General features: G+C 35.6%; 3 protein-coding genes across 3 annotated transcripts; 2 read left to right on the top strand and 1 right to left on the bottom strand.

Moving 5' to 3' along the window:
• Positions 1-166: 166 nt before the first annotated feature.
• Positions 167-11,147, top strand: Rrp1 (Recombination repair protein 1). Its single transcript, XM_022061698.2, has 7 exons — positions 167-410; positions 603-1,160; positions 3,437-3,563; positions 6,038-6,181; positions 7,402-7,545; positions 7,826-8,006; positions 9,063-11,147. The coding sequence occupies exons 1-7, from the start codon at positions 372-374 to the stop codon at positions 9,178-9,180; spliced, it is 1,311 nt and encodes a 436-aa protein (XP_021917390.1). The 5' UTR covers positions 167-371; the 3' UTR covers positions 9,181-11,147.
• A 1,155-nt stretch (positions 11,148-12,302) lies between these two features.
• Bet3 (blocked early in transport 3) lies at positions 12,303-14,634 on the bottom strand. Its single transcript, XM_022061701.2, has 4 exons — positions 14,426-14,634; positions 13,516-13,710; positions 12,891-13,073; positions 12,303-12,508 (listed from the first exon to the last, which is right to left on the bottom strand). The coding sequence occupies exons 1-4, from the start codon at positions 14,462-14,464 to the stop codon at positions 12,389-12,391; spliced, it is 537 nt and encodes a 178-aa protein (XP_021917393.1). The 5' UTR covers positions 14,465-14,634; the 3' UTR covers positions 12,303-12,388.
• A 58-nt stretch (positions 14,635-14,692) lies between these two features.
• Positions 14,693-16,747, top strand: Uba4 (Ubiquitin-like activating enzyme 4). The gene has a single exon (XM_022061700.2). It carries the CDS (start codon positions 14,992-14,994, stop codon positions 16,306-16,308), a length of 1,317 nt encoding a protein of 438 aa, XP_021917392.1. The 5' UTR covers positions 14,693-14,991; the 3' UTR covers positions 16,309-16,747.
• Positions 16,748-24,366: the final 7,619 nt, after the last annotated feature.

Below are 24,366 nucleotides of genomic sequence, written 5' to 3'. Positions count from 1 at the left end.
TTTCTATACTTCCATAAATTTTGAATGAATTTGTACATCGTGTATTTAATAAATTGTGAAAATTGTTGAGTACTGGGCTCACAAATGATGCCAACAATTGAAAAATAAAATACCTTTACTTTTGTGCCTTGCACATGGCTGTTTTTCGCGCGAAAGTGTTGAAGTTGGTGTTCGGTCATAAAATAAAATTGAGAAATCTTGCAAAGCACGAGGTGTTCAGTGATGGTGACTTATTTAGGAACATTATATCCGTAAAAGTATATTATAACTACATTAACCGGTTATCTTACAGAAATTTCACTACATTTTTTTACTGTGATAAAATATCTTTCACGTACACAGATTCATTTACAAGAGGTTTGTGGTACATAATGCCACCGAAAGGGAAACGAAATGGTGGTGCTACGAAGGTAATGCATTGGCTTGGAAATTAAAGGAGTGATAACTGCTCCCTCTAGAAGTTATAATTCGATGTGTAACTGTAAATTGAGTATTTTATCCGTAGACGCGATCTAATTCGTGTACACATGCATCTTCCAAGCTAAATCAGTTTCGCATTGAATAATAATGGAGACTTGTAATTGCACCTTCTTCTGTTTCAGGCATCCTCAGGGGATGGTAAAAGAAAAAACAAAGGTGTACCTGTAAGAAATGAAGGCAAAAGTTCTGATGAAAATGAAACTGAAGAATTAAAAGCTCCAAGCCGTCAAAGTAAGAGAAATATAAATAAAGTTGTAACTTACAAAGATGAAGATCTGTCAGATGATGATGTACGTCCAGAAGGAGGAGTAAAGCTTAGTAAGAAAGAAAAGCACGATGAAGATTCAGACATATCAGATGATAACGAAGTCACATCTGGAGGTGAATTCGTAGCAAAAGTAAAGAATCCGTCTGGTAGCAAGAAATGGTCCAGCAACCAAGACAGTGAAGATATACATGATACTGATGAAAGTATTTCAGAAGATGAATCAGAATCAAAAACGAAGAAAGATAAACCACCTCCAGCTAAGAAACCTAGGGTTTACAAACCACTTTTAAATAAGACACACAGTGATTATGAATCTCTTGACTTTTCTAATGATAAGACAACTTCTGATGGTGAACGTTGGAACTTGAAGATTTCTTCTTGGAATGTTGGTGGTCTAAAAGCATGGGTTAAGGTGAGAGTTTTAAATAAGTTTTCAGTAGGAATAACATTAATTCTTGTAAGGTAGACATATCATAGTAGAAAAGAATCAAAAAATAGTAGAGGTCTTAAGGATCCAACAAAATTGAAAAACTATAATTTATTGGGTAGATCGATAGTATATTTTTACTTTATTTATAATGGAAAAGGAATACTTTATGTTATGGAGTGTGTCATGTATTAAAAGAGCCATGAAATTCCTACATTTGAGTTGAAGATGACTGTCTTCTGGGTTGTTGGGCAGTGTTGTCTGGTAGAAGTTTACTGACATTTCAGAGGTGCTTGGTGCCCCCATCATCATCATCATCATCAACAACATCCCAGAAGACAGCCTTCTTCATACTTGCCAGTTTGAGTACCTGACATTTCACTTTGTGTTATTTATTTACCAGGTTACCTTATCACAGTTTTCTTTGATTTAACCAAAAATGATGTGTTATACTAGATAAATAATGAAAGGCTATTTAGCAGTAGCATGTTTCTGCTGCAATAACTGTAAATACATGGTAAGAGTTGATTTTTATCATTGTTGTGCGATATCTGAGGCCTGCAGCATATTAAGTGGGTAGTCTGCATATTCATCCTTTTCCACGCCTTGGACATCAATTTAATTTTATTACTGTACTTACATGTTCATTTAAAAAAGCCTATTTGTTCTTAGAGTAACAGTGTGTTTTATTTCTAAAATTTTAAAGTAACTTTGATGCTTTTATAGCGTCACTGATTAACACTACAAGCATAACACTGAGTGTGTAACTGTTTATTTACATTGGAATTTATAATTTACTGTGAGTCACTGTATTATTTGAATCCTAATTTTGACTTCTCATTAACAGATACCAGCTCTGCTTCATGATTTTATTTCTGGTTTGCTTGCTTACTACAACTATTAGGTACATTTCATCTGTTTCCTGCCACCAACAGCCAAGTTATGTCCCTTGCTTACACATAGCTAATTGACAACTGATACTCATAACATAATTTCAAACCTACATGGTAAAATTGCCAACACTGAACTGATTTCCAGAAAAGAAATGTATATAAAATATTAGCATCTCGTTTGGTGTTGAAAAGTGTTTGATGCGTTGATTTCTTAGCCCTCGTTTCTATGGCTTGGTCTAGTTTTCTTTTCCATCTTCTGAAATGTTTCCATATTCAATAGGTGAGTGTAAGATTTGAGGTTTTCACAGTGGTGAGTCTGAAGATTGCTGTCTTCTGGGTTGTTGCACCAGTAAACTTCTACCAGATTACACGGCGCTACAACACAGAACATGGCGATCTTTAGGTGAGTGTAAGTTGTCCAAATGTTAAGTGGGGAAATTAGACAATCATTGAGAGGGGTCACTTGTGTTTTGAAAGACTGTTGAGAGGAATACTCTTTTTTTGACGTAAATACGTCTATAAGGAAGGGTCATTCGGCAAAAAAGTGTAACAATGGTTACCTAGGCAACTAACTAACTTTACATTACATTACATTCATCTACCACAGACCCATCTTAAGCGTAACTAATTCAAGTTAAGCATTCAAGCATTTTGTTACCTAGGAAACGTCATCTGTTTACTCGGTATTGTTGTTACCTATAAAACATTACATTACTTTACTTTATATTACATTCAGCTACCACAGACCCATCTTAAGCATAACTAATTCAAGTTAAATAACCAATGTCTTAATCAAACTTATCTCGGTTGTAAAGCATGTATAAAGGAAATATTTAGAATAAAGCCAATATATAAACTTCCTTTCTGTATAGACGTATTTACATCAAATTCTCCGGAACCATGGTTCCACTGACAACTTTTTGTGGTTGGAAACCTGCAACATTTTAATAATATCTTTATAGTTATAATCGTTTTAATGGATTTTTAAGAAATGGATATTCAATTTAATTAGGCAACTGTTTTTCAGTGTTAAACACTTTTATGAAAATAATTTTTCTAGTCTCTACTCAGTGGCTTGGTGTCCAGACTGTGCCCACAGTTTCATAAACATAGTGTAAGATTCTTTGGTGACATGGAATTTATAGAACTTCTAATAGGTGACTACATAAGCAATACCAGTATCAGTAATTTCATGTAGAAAGGCCAGTAGAACTACAAAAAGATCAATACCTGGCCCTAGTATCCAGTCAAGGACCTTTTAAATGAACATAATGTACATTATTATGGATTTAATTTTTTTATTGTTTTTATTTTAAATTGCTTGTGTATTGCAGTCAGTCATATATTATACGCTTTTTTCCCCACCAGAAAAATGGTATTGATTTCTTAAAACATGAAAATCCAGATGTATTTTGCCTGCAAGAAACTAAATGTTCAGAGAGCAAACTCCCTCCAGAAGTGAAGGTGGGCGGCTATCACACATATTGGCTTTCAGGTAAAGTTTTAATCCTTTACAGTGCTGAACAGCTTCAGTATAATATAGTGTAAGAGAGAGAGGTTTGATAACACAGTCTTAGTTTGTTATGTTCAAACCCAGTTTTACTATATTGGTATGTATGTGTTACCATCATAATTTTCGTTTATAAATTTATCATAACTAACTAGATGGCTTACCGAACCCGAAGGTTCATCACCGAATTAACCAAAGCCCTCCACCCGACCCTGTCCTGGGCCAACAAAATCCAGTCTACTTCAACTATCTCCCATAGATCCTGCCTGACATTATCCTCTCATCTATGTCGAGGTCTCCCCAGCAGTGTCTTCCCCTCAGGCTTCCCAACCAATACCTGGTGCACACCTCTTGTCCCATCCATGCGCGCTACATGCCCCACCCGTCTCATTCTTCTCGACAATGCTGGGGGAGGAGTACAGATTTTGAAGCTCATCGTGCAGTTTTCTCCATGTCCCATCGTCTTCTCTCCTAGGCCAAAATATCCTCCCCAACACCCTATTCTCAAAAACCTGCAATCTGTGTTCCTCCCTCTGAGTGAGAGACCATGTTTTGCACCCATACAAAACAACAGGCAAAATTATTGTTTTGTATACTTTAATTTTCAGGTTCTTAGAAATCAGACGGGAAGACAAAATATTAATCACTGTATCATTTGTAACTTTTTAAATTCTCTCTCCTGCAAGTCTTAGTGATGGGATATGACAATCTTTACCATTAATGATTATGGTTGTATTATGGCGGCTTTTATTTTTTGGCCACAAGGTTTGTTGAAGAGGAATTGGAACAGTGAAATGAGCAAATTATACTTAATTTTTGTGTTACAGCATATTAAAGTAAATAAGTTAGTATCAGTAAATATGTTTTACTTGGGTTAAATGTGCATTCCCAAAGTGAGGTTAAAGTGATGATACATGGAGTAACATTTATGAGGAACTTAAGCAGCATGAATAATTGAACATTGTTGCAAAGTGGTTAGCACTCCTGTTTCATATTCAGGAGGTCCTGGGTTCAAATCTTAGCCTGGAGACTGGCTGTCTTGAATAAGATTGTTGTTTTCCTCAATCCCTGCAGGCAGATGTCAATACAGCACATTTGTATAAAAGTTATAGGAAGATTAAACTCAGATTCAGTTTAGAATTTTTTTTTATCTTGTGTTATCTGAATGTTCTGTGAGAGTAGTGTATTATTATTATATTTTATTTGGGCATTATTTAGTGTCTCATGAAATTACCATGTATGTAAACAATTTAAAACTTCTAAAATGTAACGTGTTTCTGAAACTGGTTCTGTCTTCATCTTCACATGAGAAAATTACTTACTTTGTGGAGCCTCTTGGGTAGAACTAATCTTGATCAGTGGTCAAGTGAGACAGAGAGTCTCCAAAACCATACATTTTAGTTCAAATTTGTTTATATTTTTAATTTAAAATAACAGGAAATAAATGATATACAAATATAATATAATAATATCTCTCTAGTATTTAAAGGCATTTAGTTTAAATTATAAATTTTACCTGTTGTTTTGTATGCATATGAAACTTGTTTCCTTATTGTAGAGGAAGAACATGAATTGAAGGTATCTGAGGAGAATATTTGGACCTAAGACACTGAAAGCAACATGAGGTTGGGAAGCATACATTATAAGCAGCTCTGCATCACTAATTTGTACTCTTCACCTAATATTTAGGTGATGGAATAAAAGAACATGAGCTGAAATGGACATGTAGCATGCATGGAAGCAATGAGAAGTGCTTATGGATTTAATATGAAAATCTGGATAGAAGATACCATTTTAGAGACCTAGATGTAGATGTGAGGACAATATTATGATTAATTTTAAAGAAATAGGGTTTTGGAATGTGGACTAAATACAGTTGATTGGGGACGGTTAATGGTTGGCTCTTTTATAATTGGTAATGAACCTTTCGATTCAGTAAAGGGTAATAAATTTATTGACGGGCTGTCAGGATGGACTGCTCAGTGAAGTCAGTCATTTGTGTAGTACAGCCTTTTCTCCTGGAAAACACCATGTTATGGAAAAATCTTGTTAAAGAAACTGCTGGTTCGTTTGGAATTAAGGGGTAAGGGATAAAGTTCAGATTGTAATTTTTCTATATTTGTTAGTCATGTTATTAATTTGAATGCATTACTTTTGCATAGTGTGTTTATGATAATTTTAATTGTAAAACAATGAAAAATTAGTCGTTTACCTTTCTGAATTTGCTTTATTTCTATCGTTTTATTTACATGTACCTGCATTACAGAAACTGGTTTCTCTTATAAATTAGTTGCGTTATAGTCAATTCGCATTGTGAAAACATGTTATAGGTGAAATGACTATTGTAAATAATGTATATTTTAATGTATGTTTATACCAATAGAATTTAACATCAATAGAGTTTTTGTTGTGAAACTGATTTACAAGTTATTAAAAATATGTATGTTTACACACTGTAGGAGAAAAGGATGGTTATGCTGGTGTGGGTCTTTACACCAAGAAAGAACCAATCAAAGTAACCTATGGTCTGGGGAAAAAAGAATTTGACACTGAGGGCCGTGTCATTACCGCAGAGTATGAAAACTTCTATTTGGTTGCTGCATGTGAGTATGTATTTGTTATTTTATGTACTTTTTTTGACAAGTACACGTAAAGATGGCTCTGCATTAGAAATACTTGATGACAGGACAGTGTATGTAAAGGTACGTGTTTTTGTCTTGGCAACAGTGATGATATCTCATTGAAGTTTATGTTGAGGCAGCCAAACATGGGTTTGATCTTGGCTGTTTGATTTTTAGACATTGCATCCAGTATAAGTACAGGGAGTATTTATGCTTTTTTTGTTATGTCAAACCCAAAATCAGATTTTGGAGGCTTGATTGGTGAATTTCAATGTTTGGGCAATGCCCCTTGTTGGTAATGGGGTTCGAATTTTGTCATAAGTCACATCCAAGTTGCAAAAGTGGAGATTTAGTTCTTTATCCTACTTTCTAGATACATAATGGAGAATTTTACAAAAGTCAATTGGTGAAATCACCCCTTGTCTCTCTTGATGATGAAATAGGTTAAACACGTGGGTTGACTGTGACCCAGATGTTAATTTGATAATACTAGATTCTAAAGAAATTGCTGCAATTTGTACAACAATTTAAGGTAAAAGTAGAAGTTGATCCTTAGCTACGCAAGTGATGCTGTTGTATCTAGGAATAGAAGAACAGCTCCGTGCATTTATAATCTTGGTACTAGGTGGAGGTGAGCAATTCACTTCATGACCTGACCACTCTGAGGAGGGAAAACTGATACCAATTGGCTAGGAGGCTGGGTGTTCCCTAGAGTAGATGTTGTGGCATACAGAAAAGTCCTGCCCTATCAAGGATGAAACAAGAATTTAAATTCCAGAAAATAATTGGCAAGAAACTCAAATGAATTAATTTATTATTAACATGTTTAATAGTTTCCTGCATTTAGTGTAAATTGTGCATTAAGACATAATCCTTCATCTAGGTGCATTATTGCTGCAAATGACTTGCAGATTTGTGGCAAAAACATTGTCTCCTTTGAGGACACTTTCTCCATATATGAAAATGTTTAGATTAATTATATGTGCAAGTATTTAGTTAAGTTTGTTTTCACTTGTTTTAGATTCGTTTTCTGTTTTTTGTATTTATTTTGTATTCTTGTGTTGACTCTGTAATTTGTTTCCATAGCTGTTGGGTTAGCACATTAAAATTAAAAAATTAAATTTTTATAAGAATATGCATGTAGAGGGTGATATTGTGTGACAATCACAGCAGTAATTATAGTGTATGATTTTGCTCTGCAGATGTTCCTAATGCTGGCCGAGGACTTGTAACCTTACCCAAAAGAATGAAATGGGATCCAGATCTTCGTACGTATGTTAAAGAGTTGGATGCGAAGAAACCTGTAATTTTGTGTGGGGATATGAATGTTTCACACCACCCTATTGGTACGTAAAGTTCCCTTAATTTTCGCCCTTTCCTGGTGACATGCCATAATTGTTTTTGTTCTTTCAGTTCAGTCTGCAATAATTTATTTGCTTTTACTATCAGTGTTGTTTTGGAAAATTAAATTTGCAGATGCAAGTGACAAAGTTTGTTCTAGCTTGCAAATTTTATGCAGTATGTATGTGATATTTATGAGAATTGTTTTACTTATAAAGTATTTTTTGCATACTTAAGTGTATAACAATTAAAATAGAATTTTAATATCCAGAATGTTGTGTTCAGATCTTGCAAATCCAAAAACAAATACAAAAAATGCGGGCTTCACTCAAGAGGAACGAGATGGATTGACAGCATTGCTTGAAGAAGGTTTTGTTGATTCGTTCAGGCACTTGTACCCAGAGAAGACAGGAGCGTACACTTACTGGACATACATGGGTAATGCTCGTTCTAGAAATACAGGATGGTAAGTTTCAGGTGGAATATTTGTGTGGCTTCCTCATACAAATTAATTATAGTAATTTTGTCATTGAGAAAACCAGTTGAATTTTAATGTAATGATAAATGGTAATACTAGTGGTGATAGTGCTATCAAAAATGCTTCAAAGATGGCTTTTCTTGGTTGACCAAGGTTTCATTGAATGGTATGAAGATGGTGTATGGTGGGTGATTCTTATATGTGTAAGAAATGACTACAGAAACATTTTCCAGAGTAAGTTATAGTGTTTGCCATTTCAAACCATTTTCTTGTGAATTTTGTACAGTAGGCAAATTGTGTATTTAAGTATAGTTTGTGCATTATTTTGTACATTTTAGTGCAGATTTTCATAAATATATAAATATTTTTGCAATAGATTTTTATCTTAAGGTTGTATGAAGTTAAAGTATCAAAGTATGATACCATTCTTGTTGAGAGGAATAAAAAAAGTAAAGCTGTCCCACTATGCGCCATGTAGGCGCTTGGGGGGGGGGGGGGGGGAGGTATAACTCCTACTCATTCTTGACCTCGGCGTTAGATGAGGGTGAGTGGTCCAGTTCATAGCCAGTCACTATATTGACTGAGTTACGCCGGCTCATCTTGTTGAGAGGAATTCAGTTATCAGAAAAGAGTGGCATATACTTCTGTATGTTTTTATATAGTGTGACTGCAGCAGTTCTAAAGTATCGGTGCAGATATTAAAATACCACCGCAAGTAATGCAGTATGAATCAACAACTTCGGTGCTGCAGGAAACAGACAAATGTGCAGGATTATAAATGATTTGTGAATAAAATGGTCCCATAATTGTCCATTCTTATCACTGTGATTTCAAGTGGTTCTTAAGTTTAAGGTCATTTTAGATTTAAATAAATGTAACTGTTAGGTGAGTATTGGCTTGTTGTTCGTACTAATGTTTGTCACTTGAAGTGATGTGCTACTACTGACTGACCACTTCTGTTGCTGTTACTGTGTTGTTTGTTTGAGTTACACACCTTTTTTTAAATTGTCAAATTGCTTGTACTGACAGTGGTTTTATTTTCAGGCGGTTGGATTACTTCATCTTGTCACAGAAATTAATACCAAATTTATGTGACAATGTAATTCGAAGTGAAGTTTATGGAAGTGACCATTGTCCCATCACACTCCTTATCAACATATAAAGTTATCTGTTTGCAGAATCATGTGCATTCCTCTCAAACTTCTTTTATGTCTTTTTTCATTTATGTGTAAATCTTATTGAGGAAGCAACCAGTAATTCAAAAGAGGTGCAGGTTTTAATAAACTGTAATACAGGGAGATACTGAAGAGAGAAAGTCATCAGAAATTAGACAAGTATGAATTGTTTTGTGGGTTAGATCCTGGTGGCAAAATGCTATCACATTTTTTCATCCAAGATCCTCCCAGTACTGTATATTGCATTGGAAACTTTTTAATCAAACAGTAAATAAGGGCAGTCTTAATTCTTTGAAGGGAACTTTTTTAACCCTTCATGCCGGTTGCCCAAGAGCAGCTAGAATGCTCCTTACCAGCAGTATCCCGAGTACGTACTTGCCGTTTGCTTTGCTAGGTTGACATCCAGTCCTTGTCTAAAGTTTATCTCTGTTAGAAAGACAATGAAATGTGGTACTTTGTGGTGGGAATATTAATTATTCTGAAGTACATAACCAACAACTAATTCTGTTTTGTTAATAAGTGTGGTGGCAACAAAATGCCTCTATGACTCTGTAAGAGGGGCTTACTCTTTATTTTCATACTGCCTCAATTCTGTTTCATGATTGCTCAAGAAGATGACTATCTGTGGGATATTGAACAATGTAGTCTCATAAAGGTTTACTGATGCTTCAGAGGTAGCTTATTGCTTGTTATTTGGGTGATGAGTCATGGTGGATGGAGTAAGCACTTCTGAAATGTTGGTCAGTTTTTGCCTGACTGGATGGTGCAATATTCCAGAAGACAGTCATCTTCATATTCACCGCCATGAGCACCAGAAATCTCGCACGTGATTGTTAAAGAATGAAAATGTTTATTTGGGCATACAGCCACTTAAGTTGCCTCATTTTGTTGTAATTGTTCCCATTAAAATTACGTGCACAAACGTAAACTGTGCATGAATATGCAGGCATTCATATGATGACAGGAGCAGCATTCTGTATCATACCAGTATTTACAATTGTAAGCAGTAAATAAGAAAACATGACCCAAATAGGATTTGATCATATAACATCTGCAAACAAACAGAAAACGCTAACTCTTAAGTTAAACTTCATTGGTAAGTTATAAACTTACTTTGTAAGTACGACACTAACACAAGATTTGTATGATTAGAAATCTGTGCTATACGAAAGTAGGCTGTATGAGATCTACTTGGAATTCCTTTATCCATTGGTACATTCTTGGACGGTTGCTTTCAATTACAAATTTGATGTCTTTTGGGAGGAAAACTGCTGTAAGAGGAACAAGGATTTTTTTTCAGTTGAGTACTCGTTTCATACACTAATTTGTATTGAATAAGAGGGTAAAGTGAATATCTGTTGAATAACTTCTGTAGAAAAGTGTGTTGTAGTACACAAATAATTGACTTTTTAATGGTATGGTATCAACTGTTGATAATAGCATCAGTTAATGGATGCGGTGAGAAACGTTATGATATCAAAGTTAAGAAATTGTAGTCTGAAGAATTGATCACGGAGAAGAAATTTACAAGATGCTTGTCATGGTATCCCAGTCCTTGTCTGAATTTCTTTGATGTGTGTGGCATAAATGGGAACTTAATCAAGTTCATGTTTAGAACCCTTACCTACACTTTCCAGCACGGAGTATAGTATTCTATATCTTGAACTGTGTAGTCTTGAAGGTGATTTCTTCAAAATGCAAGACCACATGGCAACACAATTCACATTTTCAGTGCCACAAAAATCTCACATCTTATATACATTTTATTATTTTGTATTGGTTTTTTTAATGACACTTTCAGTAGCGAGGAATATATAGTATCACCGTACATGTTAAATGACTGGCTACCAACAGAACTTGGCTGTAAAGTTAATTACAGTTTGTAATTATATTAAAGCATTCAAACAGTGTATTGTATTGTAGCTGTTAGTATAATAAATCTACTGTTCTTTCATTTTTATAATTGTGTACTAGACTGTTACCACAACATAAGTCATGCAAAAAATATCTCTTACATCTTTTCCCACTTGAGCCTAAGTTAAAAAGTTCCAAGGAAAATGTTTAGTAATTATGAAAGTATGGTACCACTTGGTAATAGAATTGGGGGAAATTATACAAGAAAATAACTTATTCCTTCATCTAATGTTGTTAAGGTGGTTAAATCAAGAAGGGCCAGGCAAGAGAGTTAGCATGTGTAAGAGAAACTGAGAAATTTGTTCAGTTTTGATAGGAAAATCTGCTGGGAAACAAAATTAGGAGGTTTATAATTTTTACTTTTCACTGGTGTGATTAATTCAAGAAAGTAGATTGGATGAAACAAGAACTGCAGACAATGCTTTTTAAAAGAATGTCTTAAGGGAAGAGATCTTGTGGGAGATATAAGTATGTGGTATGTTGAGTGGTGATATTAAAATGAACACCAAAGGACTAGGTTTTGAAGATCTGAGCTGACAGGATAGGGATGGACCAATGGTACCTTGCTTCACAGTTCAGGAAGCAAGTTTTGCTTGTCTTAGGAGCAGCCTCCATAGATACAGAGGATGAAAATGAAGTGTTGCAGCTTAAATAGTACTGCTGTGGCATTCACTTAAAAGGAACTTAAAAAATTGACAGATTCTATATTTGGATTTTATGTAAATGTTTTACTTTATTACAGTAAAGTCACAAAAACAAAAGCAAATTTTGTGCGCATGAATGCTGGTGGCATCTTTCTAAATATATTTTATATGAAATAATCTTGTCAAAATTTCCAATATGGCAAGCTTCCAGTTTATATTTTGTAACAGTTAAAATTAAGCATCAGATTGTGTTTTAGTGACAAAACGGGCTGAGAATGACTTGCAAGTTCCTAACAGCTGTATATTACAGAACTACAGTGTATTGAATATGTGCCAGTCCTGAATGGTGAGATGTTCCAGTATTAAGAGGAAGGCAGTTATGGTCCATTTGATGGTACCATCTCAAAGTTTGACTAGGGAAATAAAGAAAGCAACTCACTCCTGAATAGCCATTAGCATTGAGATAAGTATAGATAACCATGAACTGAATATAAAAATTTAATTTTACTGCCTTTGCATTGGTATGGGAGGATTAAGTAAAGCTATTCATGTTCACATAATATGAATATAATATATATGTTTTTTTAATACAATACAGTGAATAATACAATAATTAAATGGAATGCAATGTTTTGGTTTAGTCTTCTCCAGCTGGAATAGCATCCTCCAATCTTTTGATGAATTTTATTCGTAGTTCTGTTACATTGTCCCCCTTAAGCTGATCCTGTACAAACCACGATGTTACTTCCATTTGAACCTGGAAATACCAAGATGATGAAACATTATATACTAGATGCATTCAGCCTCAGATTTAACTTTTATTTCAACAAGTTTTGTGATGAGAAGAAGAAAAATTATAAAAGGATGCATAATTGAAGTATAGTAAATGGCCAATCTGTCAGCTGAAATTATATTGGATGTATCAGTATAGAAACAGAATGGGGGTTTTAAGATTTCTTTCTTTGTGCAACATTACTATGGCCATCTTCCTTTGAAGTGAATGTACATGAATCACTGCTGCTTGGACTGACAAGTAACTCTGAGCTTTCCTGTCACTTAGTTTAGTAGACAAAATCAGCCACGACTGCTATATTTACACATAGATTAAAATTTTATTTTATATATATGTACTTCAGTACCATCTCACATGCTCCTCTTATGACTCCTGTTAAGACATTCGCATATTTCAGGTTTAGGCAATGGTCAGGAAGTTCAACAAACTCTGTTAAGGGGTTCGTCTCAAAATGAAGAGAAAATTCATCACCAGCAGGACTCCAATTTGTTATTGAAGGAGTCACACCAAGAAATAATCGGAAACCCATCTGGAACAAAAGAAGTTTTTTATGTGTGACTGTATTCTGGTCCTGGAACAGTTCTGCCGGCAATTTTTCAAGGTCACAAAAATAATACTTCCTCTTAGACTGTTAAATTATTTAGTATCAAATAAGATAAAAGAATGACTATGTTCAATGAGGTTGTTGTTTATTTCAGGCAATAATCTAGCATTCGCCTGGAAGGACTGAAGAAAAACAAAATATCCCAATCAGGATAGCCAATACTCCACATAACAACTGAGTACCTTAGTACTGAAAAATTTGAGTTGGTTATTTAATAATGGTAATGTATCGGAGATTATGTGGTGACGAAATAAAGTACATTCAACATCATATAGGAATAGGGGATTTAAATCCTTTATTATGGTGCTGAAGGCATTAAGTCTGGTCTTAATGGTATGTTAATGCAATGCAAATTATCTTATTTTACCTGGATTTTATCAGCAGTATCTCTGAAATCATAACATCGCCCAGAACTGGTTCGTGCTAAGAAGTCCTCTATTAATCTTATGCCAATATTGTATCCCATTCTTTCAAGTTGTTTGTTAACATCATCCACATTTTCATAGTCTTTCAAAAGTTGTGAAACTAGAGCACCATACGTAAGAGTGAATAACTCTGAATTCTGGAAAAAAAATTAGCATGAAGAATTAATTATAAAGTATTGGTTGACTTCACACAGTTTGCATTTTGTGTTATCACTGAGGACTTTATGGTGACTTTGAATGTGACTAGTCACCTGGCAGTGCAATACTAGTTATATCATTTAAATTTCAGATGAGACTGCTGAAATGATACTACTTCAAAAACTGACATGACGTGTATTTATTTCTTCTTGAAATATTTACTTACATACCTTTTTTTAAGGTTGAACTGCAGAATACAGCTCAGAGCCCAGCAACTAACCTCATAACAAAAAAGGGGGGCACTGTGGGAACTGAAATTGTGGCCATTAAACCGAAATGTAAGGAACACTGGGAGATCTTGGTGTCGATTGAAGGATAATATTTATGTGTATCAGAAATACGGTGTGAGGATGTGGACTGGATTCAAATTACTCTATGTACGGTCTAGTGGCAAGTTTTTTTAAGCACGGTAACAAACCTTAGGAATACATAAGGTACGATGCGAATGTTTTTATTAGCTATAGACTTCTCAAGGATGGTAGTGATACCTGTACTTAATCAGACCCCTAACAACTATAAATTAACGTACATACCTAACCTAAACATATTGAAAACAATGACTTGTAACGTCATACTATTAGCGATGCTTTACGATGTTTTACCTATTGATGACGCTGACAGTAATTCATAAATAAAGAATACAATTATACTTACAACTTTTTTCGAATCCAATCGTGTCCCTTGCCTAGACATTTTACATATGCTGTTTGTCAAGGATTACCAATATCTATACACCAATACCTGTCAATAGCTCAGATAGTTTAACAGTTAATTGGTTGAAGGAATGTTTTGTCTTCTGACGTGCATTTTCTAAATAAACCTGTACGGAGTAACGGGTTGTTGAGAAACAGATAATACTGAGAATGGTTTTAATCTATTTTGTATTCTATTGTTGGCAGCATTAGTAGATAGATTTCGAGGTTGATGTTGCGTTGTAGTTGGTGTTTGTTTTAGTTATAAAAAAAGTCGGGAGCCAGATTTATGACGGAAAATTATTTTCATGTTGCTCCTTTAATCTCCTTGGATACAGAAGTGTCTAATAAAGATTCCAGCGCTGATAGAAGCATCATACGTAATACTGTTTTTAATATGATGTTGGAATCTTAGAAACTTCTGTATAGGGATCCGCGGTGTAGTTGCTTGTATCAATTTGACCGCATCTGCTTGCATTTAAGGTAAGATTGTGGTTGGTACTTGTATTTGGTAGGCCCTGGTTCACAATGGAAACCGCCGAGTCGCTCTTGGAGGAGATAGTGGATTTAAAGAAGAAATTAACACAGAAGGAAGCTATGTTGAGGAAGCATCTGAATCAGAAGTATGAAGAAACTGAAAGTGGACCTGAAAAATTAACAAATATAGAAATTGACAAATACAGTAGGCAGATCATCATGCCAGAAATTGGAATGAAAGGTCAGCAGACCTTAAAAAAATCATCAGTGTTGATTGTTGGAGCTGGGGGACTGGGTTGTCCATCTGCCTTATACTTGACAGGAGCAGGAATAGGTCGTATTGGAATAGTTGACTATGATAAGGTAAAACTGAACAACTTGCATCGCCAGTTGCTTCATCCTGAAACAAGTGCAGGCCAACCCAAGGTATTTTCTGCAGTTGAATCTCTAAATAGACTGAACAGTTTTGTACAGATTATACCATATGACATGAAAATGGATAGGTCCAATGCATTGAACACAGTAAGAAAATATGATGTAGTGATAGATGCAACAGATAATGTGGCAACTAGGTACCTACTCAATGATGCATGTGTTCTGACTAGTCGCCCTCTTGTATCTGGAAGTGCTCTTAAGCTGGAAGGCCAACTCTCAGTGTACAATTACAGTAATGGACCATGCTATCGTTGCTTATTTCCTGTTCCTCCACCACCTGAAACTGTCACAAATTGTGGGGATGGAGGAGTATTAGGAGCTGTTCCAGGTGTTATAGGAGTACTGCAGGCTCTTGAGACTGTGAAGATATTGTTGGGTCACAAAGGAGTTCTATCTAAGAGACTGTTGTTATTTGATGGTTCTGATTGCTCATTTCGAAATGTTTGTCTCCGTGACAGGATTCCATCCTGTTGTGTCTGTGGTAATCAGCCCTCTGTTACAGCCCTGGTGGATTATGAGCACTTCTGTGGCGCCATGGCTAATGACAAACACACTAAAATTCATCTTCTTGATGATACAGACAGGATTCAAGCAGAGGTGTATCATGGTCTATGCACTCAACCACACATTCTGATTGATGTACGATCACCTTTGGAGTTTGAAATTTGCCACCTACCAAAGTCACTGAATGTGCCATTGAAAGACTTGGTATTAGAACAAGTTATACAGCAGTTGAAAGAATCCATTGCAGAGAAGTGCTCTAGTGATAATGACTTCCCAGTATTTGTAGTCTGTCGTCGTGGCAATGACTCCCAGAAGGGGGTTTTGGCACTCCGTAAAGCATTGCATGGTCTTCGTGTTTCTGTGAGAGATATTATTGGTGGTCTTCACAGCTGGGCTAAGGATGTAGACCCTTCCTTTCCTGTTTACTGACATGTATTTTATGTTTGACTGATGGGTGTTGCCTTGAATTAATTTAGAAAATTTATTGTAAAAGTTGGGCCGATCCCACATCCAAGGAGTTCTACCGAATGTCTATAGATCAGAGCCAACGAAAAGTCGGGACCCGCAGTTCTCAGCCACTTGAAGAACAGGTCGTCAAAGTATCAAAATAAAGTATTGCAAAAGTTAGAATGTTTAAAAAGAAAGGAATAAATATAACAGTGAGTATTTAATGTACTAACTTAAATTAATTGTTGCTAAAACCCAAAGCTTACAATAATAGGATGTTATCACTATCCATTGGAATCCATTTTTAAAAATAGTTGATGTGTACTGTATTAAATTTAGTATAAAATCCTTTCTGTTAGTAGTAAATCTTTAAAAAGTGCAAGTAGTTTATGGCTGTGAATAAACTTATGTATTTGATGCATTTGCATGTTTTTCTTTCATTTTTGTGGATTATCTGGAATTTTGATTATTCTGGAAAATATATTTTCCAACCAACCTGGATAATCAGGAGTCTGCTGTATGTTGAATGTCAGTCATTCCATCCAATAGTAGAGTGGAGTAAGGATGTCTTAATAGAATATTTTACCTTGATAATGGTTGCAAGACTTTCCTGATGTTTGCTTAAATTCAGTGAAATGTTTCAAGTTTGTTTTGGAAGTAGCATTCTCATGTATGGCCATGTAATTCACCACCTAGTTCATATCATTAGTTAATACATTCCTTTAATATTGTATGCTGTTCAGTATTATACGTTGCACAATGTACTGTTTTAGTATATAGTTTTCAGTATGTTTGCTTTCTTTGTGTGCATTTAACTTAAAATGTTAATTTATGTTTTGTGATGGGACACCATACAAGTGAGATGTACTATAAATCCTTCCAGTTACTGATAGACATAAGTGCATCATTAATTCCATGCACTGGTTTGCCCATTCATGTATATCAGACAAGATTTTGATACTCAAGTTTGCACAAACTTGTAACCAAGTCATGCCACAGGTAATGTAGTTACATATGAATTCTTTGTATGGGGTCACATTTGAATGAAAGTATTTGTTGGCTTTGTTTTTCTGAGTGGCACAATAAACACCATTCTTTGAAATAAGTGAAAGATATATACTTTATTGTCCATGTCATTTTACTTGGTGACTGTACTTCATAGTAGTGATTCTGGTCAAAAGTATCCTGTTGGTGGCTCATTGTTACACATGCACACTGTTCATATTGTGCATACAAAGGAGAAATGGTATTTTGGATAGTACTGCTAAACATGTGGTAGTTCATACAAACTTGTAGAAGTATGGTGGGAGGGTCTGGACTGTATTTATCTGGCTCAGAATAGGGAATGGTAGTTCTACTTTACCAGGAGTGTGATCGTTGCGCCTCCTTACAACAGTAAGCAACATTTTTCGCCCCACAAATGAGCCACTTCATGCTACTCCTGTAAGTAACCTACTTACAGAGCTCGTCATATGATTGATTACCCGGGCAAACTCATTGAGGAGGCCGTGGACCGGAGAGCCATAGAAGAAACTCATCGAGAGCATGAAATATTTTATCCTTGCATCTTTAAATGATTCTGGTGTACCTTCTTTTGGGCGAGAGAAAAGCACAGTAGCAAATTTTTAGCAAAGAAGAACTGAGGCGAACCTGGATTGCTGTCTGTGCATGAGCAATACATTTTCTAAAGAAAACGTTAGGCCCAATTTGTGAGCTTCTGTGGTTGTTTATAAGTAGATAAATAGGATATCTGTGGTGTGCGTTGTAATCTGTGGTCAAGGATGGAATTCAGGGTTTTGAATTTTTACGTAGATGAGTCCGTTTAGTGTGGTTTATTCACTCTGTAAACTTTCCGCATCATTTCCCCTTTGTAAGTACTCCCTGTTTGCAAATATTAGAAATGTGTTTTTTGTGTAGTATATTAAGTTACGAATGCATAGTTCGCAAGTTTTGGGGATTAGAATTGGAGAACAAGATATTGTAACAGGCATGTAAGATCCATAGATAACTTTGTACCAATGTATAAATATGCTAGTTAATTCGGTTATTTTGTATTTAACGACGGCAATCTTTAATGTGTAGTTATCAAAAGTATTTTCAAAAGCAGGTAGTAGTAAGTGGTGCCTCAGATTTAACGTTAGGAAAGTCTCTTTGTTTACATGTGTTCCTTGTCTCATTAGCATGGTGTATATGGTTATAGAGGTTTGACATTCCCACAGGAGTGCAGATGTTGATTGTGCCATTCTAAGTTTTGATGCCATGTAGTCGTATAGGTGACTATCAGCGTTTCGGAGGAACATTAATTACCGAGAAGACTACATGGAGTCACAACCTAGAGTAGAAAGTAGATTAATTTAGTGTGATTTTGTGTTGTAGACATATGTGGAGACAGGTTTTATCTTATTGCTTGCAACAAAAATAATTTCATCTCACTTAATAAATAGCATAATGTTATAATGACTGTACTTTTATAGAATGCAGTTGTAATTTTTTTTGAGTTAATTAACATTTTTACCTTACTTGGATCATTGTTAATCATAGTCAGTGCTGTGCTTTAACAAAAATTATGCTTACACTGCTATTTTCTTGATTTTGACCTTGTCCTGTACTAAAGAACAGTTGATGGTGTTGAGAATTTTTGTAGTTGCGTGCATATCCCATTTTATCTGACTGAAAGTTGTCATTGTTCATCAGGAAGTTTTACATTTATTTTTAAACTTTTCTGTTCCTTTGTCTCCAGTTTGAAATTGCTATCAAGATGGAGATAAAAGATGAATTTACAGATGAAGAAAGGGGTGGAATTTGGCAATTTCTTTCCTGTTTGATCCAGGATGTCAGTTGTTTTAAAGAAGAAGTAGCAGACGAAATTACTGTTAAAGAGGATGGAGTGTATCCAGAAGTTGATGAAGAAAGCAATGCACATAACCCTTATGAGGCATTTCATTTTGTGAATGCCACAGTTGGTGTCTGGCCTGTTAAACTGGATATGACAGAGGACTTAGTGTGGCAACACATATGTTAAAAAATTGGGACAGATCAGGTAAGTTTATGCATCATCTTTTATTTGGAATATTATTTGGGATGATTGGTTCTACAGGTTCAAGATTATAAACAAGTTTGTAAAGTATACAGTATATAAAAAATAAATGTACATGCATAAAATGTACATGTCAAATCCTAATGTATGAAGCAAATTTTAATACAGTATTTACAAGGAAAATTTATGTAATTGTTTTTTTTTTTTTAAAAAAAAAACATGCTGAAGTTGAATTAAATCTACCATCACAGTTCCTTTAATTTTATTGGTCATTGTGGTGGCCAAAATACTTTGTTAGGTTAAGTAATTCATCTTGAGTGATCATTGGTATGTGAATTATTACATTTTTATGGTATCCATGTTTATGCAGATGTAAAACTTTGCCTCTCATAGCAAGGGAAAAAATTGCTTAATGAGGAGATCCATAATTGTACTGTTGTTGCAGTTATCAGATTAAGATTGGGGCAGGATGTTGGGCATATAACATAAATCTGGTATTTAAGAAAAGTATACAGAATTTTAGTTTGAGTACCTAAAAGGAAGTGGTCTAGGCATAGATGGGATGATAATATTAAAATGGATCTAAAATAAATGGTATATGGTAAGTAATTTATTATAAGATGCAAAACTATCATGGCAGCTGGATGTAATGAAGTCTTCTTGTGCAAGGAGTTACTTAGTAATATTATCGGAGACAGTCTCTGCCTCCATTAGCAGGCGTTGATGTAATACTGGACAAGGTGGTTGTGCCATATTTGAATGCAAATCAAATGCTACACCCCTTTGTTCATCTCTGTGAACTGTAGATGATATCTACATACCACATACATACCATACATATCAGCTTCGGTGATACCACAATACTGGCTTGAATGGTAGTTTATGTGGATCATAAAGTGATAGGGGCCATGTTGGTCCAGTTGCATATTTGCAACTTCAACAGAGACACAGGATTCACTCTGAGTCGGTCCTGGAACTTAGCTGTGAATGTATTTTAGTGATACAGGGGAATCAAGAAATAACCATTAATTGAAAGCACATTTGATGGTAAATAGCTGTAACCCCTCATCAATCCCTGTACTGGTGTATGCTAATTCTATACTTTTAGGAAACCCAAATTTATGTGCTAGGTCATATGGGTTTTTGTATTAGCCACTTATTGTCCTGCTTTCTCTTTTGTTAGTTTATGATTCCTTTGTATTTCCTTTATATTCAGAACTATTGTAAGCTTGGGATCCACTGTGGACAGCCAATGCTAAGTGATGTAGCCATACTTCAAGTACCTGGAACACAGAGGTTTTAGGAATTTCCAGACTTGGAAATTCCCTGGTACACAAATTACCTGCTCTTAGCCTAGTTAATGACTAGAATACTGACTAAAAGACTAGAAAAGAAGATAGAGGAAGTGATGGGAAACGACCAATTTGGATTCAGGAGAGGAAGAGGAACCAGAGATGCCATCGGAGTTATGAGAATAATTTCAGAGAGAGTGCTCGATGTCAAGGAAGAAGTATGTGCCTGCTTCATCGACTGGAAGAAGGCTTTCGATCGAGTAAAATGGAAGAAATTAATGAGGATCCTACAGAGAATTGGAATTGATTGGAGAGATAGAAGACTAATCAAAAACCTGTACATGCAGCAAAAAGTCAAAGTGAGACTGGACTCAGGAGACACCAACAGCGTTGAGATAGGTAGAGGTGTAAGACAGGGATGCTGCTTATCACCAATTCTTTTTAACCTGTACGGGGAATGGCTTGCCAAGGAAGCTCTGGAGGGAACAGGAGACTTCAAAATTGGAGGAAGAGTAATAAAGACTGTAAAGTATGCAGACGACTTAGTAGTATTGGCGAAGGAAGAGGAGGAATTACAGAACATGATGGACAAGTTAGTGGAAACAGGTAGAGAGTATGGAATGGAAATCAACATTGAAAAATCAAAGGTAATGAGGATAGCACCGAGAGCAGAACCATTGAACGTTGTAATTGGAAACCAACAGCTGGAGAATGTGGAGCATTTCAAGTACTTGGGAAGCATAGTCACGACGGACGCCCTATGCACCAAGGAAGTAAAAGCAAGGATAGCCATGGCCAAGGCAGCTTTCGTCAAGAAGAGGATACTTCTCACTAGCAAGTTGGGCTTGGAGATGAAGAAGAAACTAGTGAAGTGTTACGTATGGAGTGTCGCGCTGTATGGAGCAGAGACTTGGACACTCAGGAAGAAGGAACAGAAATACCTGGAGAGTTTTGAAATGTGGTGTTGGAGAAGAATAGAGAAGATCAGGTGGACGGATCGAGTGACCAACGAAGAAGTATTGAGGAGAGTCAACGAGCAAAGAAACATTCTGCAGGCGATTACACGAAGGAAAGCTAACTGGCTGGGACATATTATGAGAAGGAATGGGTTACTGAGTGATATCATTGAAGGCCAGGTTGAAGGAAAGAGAGGACTAGGAAGAAGACTGATACAGCTAACTGACGACCTTAAACAAGGAAAGAAGATGACGTTCCAGGAATTAAAGCAAGAAGCCGAGAATAGGGACAACTGGAGAGCTCTTTTTGGGCAGAGCAATGGACCTGTCGTAAGACAGAACACTTAATAATAATAATAAGCCTAGTTAGTGAGGCCCTTTTGGAAGTAAAAGTGTGAGAGGAGCTCCCTGAAGATTGGTGGGAAAAGGGAGGTCCTTCAAACAGAACCTGCACCCGCACCAATGGGACTTGATGTTACATTTCCTTTTGGGCAAAGCTGGGAATTTTGGTTGCTTGCTAAGGGTGCTTATGGTATAAAAAGGGGTTATTTCGCTGGCAGAGAGTCATTCAGGAGAATCATTCAAGAGAGAGTCCTTCAGCATTCAAGATTATTTAGTCATTCAAGATCATTCAGCATTCAAGATTGTTCATACATTAAAAGTTACAGTATTAAGAAAGGAGGTAATTGTGAAGTCAGTGTGTGGTTGTGAGTTGTGAGGATTGTAAAATCTACAAAGTGTAAAACATCAAGGATCATGCAGGTGATTAATAAATAGTGTGTTACTTCCAAACAATCCGTGTTTTCAATCTGGTTGTTACGAACTGGCCGTGACACCGAATGAGAGTGAGTCGATGCATACCGACTAGCTGAGCTGAGCAACGAACCCTGAGAGATCCCAACAATCCCAACCAACATCATCATAGTAGAGCTCCTTGCGATCAGCAAGGAAGGAAGAGAGCGGTTACATAGCGTCTCAGATGAGCTCTTGACTCCATCCTCTGTGAAGGAGTACTGTCACATCACTGGGCACAATTGTGAGAGGTAACAGTGAACAGTTATGTCACTCATCCAATCAATCCCTGAAGATGGAAGTAGAAAAAAATACTGAAAACAGAAGCTTATTCCATGATTATACAGCTGATTGATAAGACTTCATTGTGATTTTGTTTATATATTTTTAATAGTGACAGCAAAATAAAAATGGTCTACCATTGGTCTGCATTAACTTGCTCATTGTGTACAGAGCATGTGAGTATTTAAGTAGAATAAGAGATGACTGCATGTAGACCGTTGCTTGAAGTAGCTTTCTCAGTTGGCTGGCACTGATCAAATTTATATTTCTTTAGGGCCTCTGGTGCAAAATCCGCCAAATACTTTTGGAGTTGAAAGATATGACAGACATATGTGCAAATAAGGTGTTCATGTTGTGTGCTCAACAAATGCCCAAGAATGAATTTAAAAACATAGCATGACATTCTATATTTTTCAGTTTGAGGTCATGTGTTCAGCATAAAAGAAAACTGACTTCAGAAATGTGTGAAAAACCTGTAGATCATCAGAAGAGAGAGTTGAATCAAAATAATATTACTGGTAGTTGTCGTCATATAGATGTGCGTGAAGAGGTGCCCGCTTGTGTCAGGAAGGGTGTAAAAGTGGTAAAAGTACATAGATGTGAGTTGTGTAAAAGAACATTTACATATCCATCTGATCTATATGCGCATACCAGAATTTTTCATAGTAAACGCAAGTTCTTACATTCTGAAGTAAAGGCAAAGTATGTGAGTCAATCAGGAAAAGTATATGAGTGTAAGTTGTGCAACACGCAGATTTACAGATACAAGAATTTCAGGCAACATGATTTGCCTTCGTTTGATACTGAATGGAAGGATTTTTACTTTTTATGATTCAATTCCTAATTTTGTGTGTGCAAACATGTGCTACCAATGGAGACTGTAGTTGAGTTAATGATATTTTGATTTATTTGCTAACTTTAATTTTAGTTCGTATATTTTACTTCTGTGTGATATTGGATAGAAGTTGGTGCGAGACAACGTATATTATGTGTAACTACTGTATGCAACATAATTTATCCTTTTAATACTGTAAAGAACTCAGTATAAATTTGAAATTTCAGGGAGTCCGGTATAGTATAATGTCTCAGATTACAAATTTCTTGTGTTTTGTGTGGGAGAATATGCATGTACAATTCTAACGACGTGAAGTTTGTAGATGGACAGCTTCAGTCTGTGGTACAAAGGCCCAGGAGTTCTGGTTGATTAGAAGCTAAAATTATGTTATAAAATTGGAAATGTTTTTGATTATTCAAAATATAAAATATAACCAAGTTTTCAGATATTCCTTCCTCAGTAGTTGATTGCTTCATATTAAACCAAAAATTTTACAAATGTTTTTATTATTTTTGAGAGGTAATTTTGCAAATTTATTGTAGTTGACTTCTCACAGTTTTTTCACATTATGCAAGTGTACATTGCTCATTTGTTGTTTAATGATGGTCAAAGCCACTGGTGTGTTGTCATATTAGGATTTAAAGTTGATCGTGGAAGTGTGGCATGGCTGTTCAATCCATGAATATGTCAACCTTCTGCGATATTGCCCCACATTTTTATTGAAATCTTATAAACTTTTCATGTTGTATTAACAAAATTCAGATTCTGGCATTTCAAACTGTTTACTTCCTAATTCTCTCCCTTATTTTCTCTCAGTACGACTCAAACATTTTAAACCCATTGTTT

Source organism: Zootermopsis nevadensis, unplaced genomic scaffold (assembly GCF_977971745.1).
Source record: "Zootermopsis nevadensis isolate Lab colony 2312 unplaced genomic scaffold, Znev_1.0 Znev_ptg000016l, whole genome shotgun sequence".
NCBI classification, from domain to species: domain Eukaryota; kingdom Metazoa; phylum Arthropoda; class Insecta; order Blattodea; family Termopsidae; genus Zootermopsis; species Zootermopsis nevadensis.
The sequence above is the reverse complement of the archived record's forward strand: the minus strand, read 5'-3'. Positions and strand labels throughout refer to the sequence as shown.